The 5,774-nt window shown below is 39.9% G+C and overlaps 1 protein-coding gene across 1 annotated transcript; it reads left to right on the top strand.

Annotated features, from left to right (window-relative positions):
- Positions 1-218: 218 nt before the first annotated feature.
- On the top strand, positions 219-4,237 carry LOC106943925 (junctional adhesion molecule-like; the record flags this gene model as incomplete). Its single annotated transcript, XM_015027219.1, has 4 exons — positions 219-569; positions 1,380-1,703; positions 1,785-1,886; positions 3,893-4,237. Coding segments are annotated over 4 exons (1,122 nt in total), but the record flags the coding sequence as incomplete, so codon positions are not given.
- Positions 4,238-5,774: the final 1,537 nt, after the last annotated feature.

Here is a 5,774-nt window from a genome sequence, read left to right as displayed (position 1 = left end):
TCAATCCTTCAGCTTTTAAATTTCTAACATTTATTTTAATGCACTTTTATCAGTTTTTATGACATATTGCTGAATGTGAGTTACATGTTACATGAACAGAGATCATTGCTGCCCAATAAGAGTTCAGCATCTCTGTTTAGCTGACAGACTGAAATCTTTTAACAGTAGTGAATAATTGGTCATTATTTCTACACTAAACTCTCATCTTGTGTTCTCAGTTTCCCAGCATGCACTGGGTGGAGTGGTGGAGGTCAATGAGGGGGCGGAGTCTGTCCTGATGCCCTGCATTTACTCTGGTGTAATACCTGAAGACAATCCGTTCCTCCTCTGGACTCGCAGTGATCTCAGTCCTAACTCTGTCCACCTACGGAGAGAAAATGGTGACGATCTTAAAAACCAGAACCAGCGTTTCAGAAACCGGACCTCCATGAATCCTGACGCTCTTTATACTGGAAACTTCAGCCTGACTCTGAGGAAACCTGAGCAGGATGATGGAGGAAACTACAGCTGCAGCATCTCTGATGGAGTAAAAGAACGGACAGTGAAACAGATTCACCTGAAGGTCAAAGGTCAGATAAACAAGCAGCAAACCCTGTTTTAAAGTTTTGTGCTATGAATGAATTTATTGAAATGAGAAAATGAATAATTGTTCATAGTTTCTGTAACCATGGAGACCAGGCCCAGAATAACTCAGAATAATGGATAGATTATTTTTATAATGACATTTTATTAATACAATTATTTCTATAATCTGAGTTACTATGGAAACTGATTTATTTCCTATAAACCTGCTGTTAATACAAATGTAGATGTTTTCATTAATATTTCATGTTTCTTTAGTCTCCATAATTGACCTCAGTCAATATTTTAGTCTTTTATTAACAGTAAATCAGTCGGTTCTGTAATGACAGCAGCTTCATTCAAACATATTCATGTAAATATCAACAAAAATAAAATACAACATGAATTAGATAAATATTCAGCATCATTGTATGACTTCTTAAAAACACTTCATATTAAGCTTTTATGACCCTTTTCACTTTTTACAATGTTATTTATTTTATGCTGATCATTGACCAGCTGTATAAGCTGAACATTTACAGGATGAATCTCCAGGAATAATAATTCTCCATATATAATACAATAACAATAATTAGTATTAGTGTTTCTCATCTTCAGCCTCCACAGAACAAGCAGGTTTTGTAGATCTGCTATGTATAGATCAGACCCTCTGATGCATCAATAACTGTCCCATGAACCACTGATGGATCAAAGTTTCTGATTTCATGTTGATCATGAAAGAGAAACTGAACGACGACATCAAACCAGAATAATGATCCAAACTGTTTCTGCTCTTTTTGTTCTTTATTTCCTCTCAGTTGGTCAGCAGGAGGTCGAGGTCACTGAAGGGTCAGATTCTGTCGTCCTGCCCTGCAGAACATCATCCCTCCTTCCTGAGGACACGTCAGTGGAGTGGACCCGGTCAGAACCAGAATTTATGATGGTCCACTCAAGCAGCAACCAAAGAAACCAGGACGGTTTTTACCGCGACCGAACAGAAATGAGCAAAGACTTCCTGAGGACCGGAGACGTCAGCCTGACCCTGAGGAACCCCAGAGACGGAGACGGTGGACGCTACGTCTGCACCGTCCACAGAGACCAGGACGTCCTGAGACAGACTGTGGTTCTGAAATATGTCAAAGGTCAGTACAGAAAATCAAGTTGGAGTTCCTGACTAAGGTCAAAGGTCAGACTGAGGTCAACCTTTCTCTGTTTTTCCACAGAACCGTTTCCTTCCTGGGCCTCAGCTCTGCTGGTTCTGCTGGTTCTGGTTCTCATCGTCTCTGCAGGCGTTTTCTATCATTTTAAAGATTATTTCCTGAAAGGTGAGTCTGAATGTTTCTGACCCAGAATGTTAGAGATCATGTGACCTGTCCTGGGGGTCAGAGGTCAACAGTTCATCTTGTCATCAGTTCAGATCTTTCTGTTCATTCATGTTCAGATTAAATGAAGCAAAGTTAGAAACATCATGAACAGAACCAGAACCAGTTGCTGTCTCTACAGTCTATTAGATTTAAAGGGACTCAGCTGGAAGCTTGTTCCAGATTTATGATGCCTAGAAGCTGAATGCTGCTTCTCCATGATTGGTTCTGGTTCTGGATGTAGAGCAGAACCAGAACCAGCAGGTTGTTCTGACTATCAGTGCTACCTCGTCACATTTTCCTACCGCAGCACGGATAGATAGCTAAGTCTATCTGTCAGTGCTACCCGTCCAAAACTCCTACCGTCATGTTTACAAACAGGAAACTACAGCAGGTTGTTAATGATAAATATATTAGATAACATTATTTGAGTGACGGGACTGAAGTGGAAGCTAAAGAGTTAGCTTAGCTTAGCATTGGAACAATTTATATACATGACGAAACCACAGGAAGATCACTTCCTTCATCTGAATATCCTACCTATTTAAAATAAAAAGCTATAGATTTATGCACTAATCCTTTTACTACAATATCATACCTGTTAAAAATATTTTAAATACAGAGGTGTTTTTTGGGAATAAAAAAGTATCAGACAGGGAAAACAGGTTTTTATTGGAATTAAATTAAAGACAAATACAAATCACCGCAACCCTTTTTTACACATTAATCTGTTGTATGACAGACTTTATTAAATGCAGTTCAGCCACAACGTGTCCATCGAACTGCACAGGAAATGATAGGATATGATCCATGTGCACTAGTATTATACGGCTATTACAGCTTCAATCCCACATAGTATCGCTACCAACATCTATTTAGCAAGGTTTAGTAATAAACAGTGTTATTAAACTAAAATATTTTAAAGTATAGGGGCAAAAAGCCACAAAACAAAGTATTTTGTCCTGATTAACCTCCAAATAATAACTTGTTTACAGTAACGACATTACAGATACAAAACTAAAGACATTTAAAACTATATTTACAAGCTGCTGTCATATAAACTAAAATCATGAAGTAATACAGCAGCTTAATGAAAGCCAGATATAAAATAAGTTAAATAAAGCTTAACAATCGTAATCTGCCATGAAATAAAACACATGAAACGAAACTTCCACAGGCAGGACATATTTATAAGAGATCTGCTGAGTAAGCAGTTTGTGACGTAGCATCGATGTGTATTTCCACAAGGTAGGACGGATTTACAGGTAGCACAGATCTTCAGAACAGCTGCAGATCTTTAATCCGTTCAGTGATTTATAAACTACCAGCAGGATTTAAGTCTGTTCCTCTCAGTGAAGGACTGGAGCAGTGGGCGATTTGGTGTTTGGATGTTTTATTAGTTACTAATAAAGTTAAAGTAAAAGAGAGCAACTCAACATAATTCACCATTTTAAAGTAAAACTCGGCCTCTTCTGGGCAAAATGAGCAAACAGAAAATGTCTAAAGTAATAAAATACAAACTTTATTCTTAATAAACACAAATAGATTATAAATTTCCAGTCTGATGGAAACTCTCTCATAAATACACATAAACTACCTACAAACACAACTTCTGCAGATCTGCACTGATTCCTGAACATCTGAACAAAACATTGCTTTCAACATGTCTGCGCCCCCTAGTGGTGAAGCTACAAACTACAGTTCAGTTCTGCCTTCAGAACAGTTGCCTTGGTGATTTAACTCTGCTGTAGGATTTTTCTCTCTGATTTGAACGTCTCAGTTACAAGGAAACATTTCCACCAGAAAAACCTTCATGGTCTCTGAGCTGATGAAGGTTTTTATCCATCGTTCATCCAGGTCCAGGAGGAACGATAAAGACGATATCAGCTCATCATCTGCTCCACTTCTCTCTCATCAGAGCTGCTGTCCATCTGTCCGTCCAGCTCATCTTGTCCTCTGTTGTCTCTCAGCTCCACTGGTGAAGGTGGATTCAGGGGTGAAGTTTGTCCTGCTGCCCTGCAGAACCAGAGTCTGCCTGCCTGGAGGCGCTAGAGTGGAGTGGAGGGACGGAGACAACAGGACGGTCCATGTGTATCAGAAAGGTTCTGATGATCCTGAAGAACAGAACCTGACCAGCAGAACCAGGATGAATGACGACCCACTGAAGACTGGAGACCTCAGTCTGACTCTGAAACATCCCAAACCTGGAGACAGCGGGATCTACACCTGCAGAGTCAGGAAACGAGTCGTCCTGGTGATGAAACGGGTTCATCTCCAGGTCAAAGGAGATGAACCCGTTGCATTCTTCCAATCAGGTGATTGGTGGTGATCAATAGTGATGATTGACTGATCAGAAGGTCAATTTGATGTAATAAGTGAGGAAGAGGAAGCAGATCAGGAGGACGAGATCAAGGACAGACAGGGACCTGAAGAAGCAGCTGGAGGCTTTGACTAGGACAGTGCCCCCTGCTGGAGACACCAGTTAGTGTTCAGAACCACCAGACGGGTCAGAACCATCAGAACTGAAGTTCCTGCAGCCTGGAAGCAGCAAACATGTTGTGAATGAGGATGGATGTGGCTATTGATGGATATTTTGTATTTAATATGCTCACATGGCCGATGAGGCTGGAGAGCAAAGAGGTTGTAAAGAAAAGGTGGAAGAGGTTTGGACAGATGGTATTTGGTTTACCTCAGAGGATCCAGAGTCTTGGTCTGTTGCCCTCTAGCAGGAATCTCTGCTCCTCCTGGACGACATCAGGAGCTGATTTTGGTCTGACTGAACACTTCAATGTCAACATGTGGAAAAGTTTTCCAAAAACCAACAAATCAGCAGAAGATCAGAGATTATCTTGGCAGATTCATCCTGAACATTTATTGAAAAGAATTATAATCCCACCAGTACAATATTTGGGAACCAAAACATTAAAAATGGCATAGAAATTTTTAGAGAAGGTTAATTGAAATCAACTATGGAACATGTAAAGTAAATAAAATGAAGTCAGCTCCATTCTCAAGGTCAGAAGTGATGTACAAGGTAACATTAGCTAAACTCAGCTGTGTTTCACAATCAGTCACTGGGAAACTAAAGGTTTTTATGTTTCAATAGAAAGTGGCATTAAGGAGTTGGAGAGACTTTTAATGTCCACTTTGCATAACAATGTTTCACCTACATTTTCTCACATTGGCAACCAAATAACTGTTACCTGAACCTGAACTTATCTGAACCTGAACTCAAAACCCTCTTTGCTCAAAGCATCATGTACTGATGTCACTTTTTCCCTGTTAATGGATCTTTGCAGACTGTGTGCAGTGTCCCATCGTGCATCTTCAGTTTTTCCCACTGTCTTAGGATTTTGAGCACAAAGCAACTCAACTCTCGCTGGTCTTGATGGTCGTCTCCCTCAAATGATGAGTGGATGACTTGAGATTGAACAGCATCATTTCTCTGGCTGTCATGAAGCTCTTCAAGTGAAAAACCAGGCAGATGGTTTTCACCTGACTGGACCAACTGGACCAGCATGAAACCATGAATATCTGCTTTGGACCTTCATCCATATGACCTGCTAATACTGCAGATACTTCAGTCTGATAGGGACTCAGTTTTCAGTTCACTCAGTCTGGCTGCATGCTGAATGTTTTGGTGGTTGACAAAATATACACAATATAAATTGTTTTAAAATTATTAGACATTGTTTGACACTTCACTGTGCAGAGATATTTTTAAATTCACTGATCCTCTCACATTTTACCTACAGAGCTACTGTCTGGTCTCAGACTAATCAAACTATACTCAAACCACTAGCAAGTCTGTATAATCAGGCCTGAAAGGTTTTATATCAAAAGCTGATTAGA

This window comes from Poecilia latipinna, unplaced genomic scaffold (assembly GCF_001443285.1).
Source record: "Poecilia latipinna isolate Pla-1442-1.1 unplaced genomic scaffold, P_latipinna-1.0 Scaffold6413, whole genome shotgun sequence".
Classification (NCBI taxonomy): Eukaryota; Metazoa; Chordata; class Actinopteri; order Cyprinodontiformes; family Poeciliidae; genus Poecilia; species Poecilia latipinna.
The sequence above is the reverse complement of the archived record's forward strand: the minus strand, read 5'-3'. Positions and strand labels throughout refer to the sequence as shown.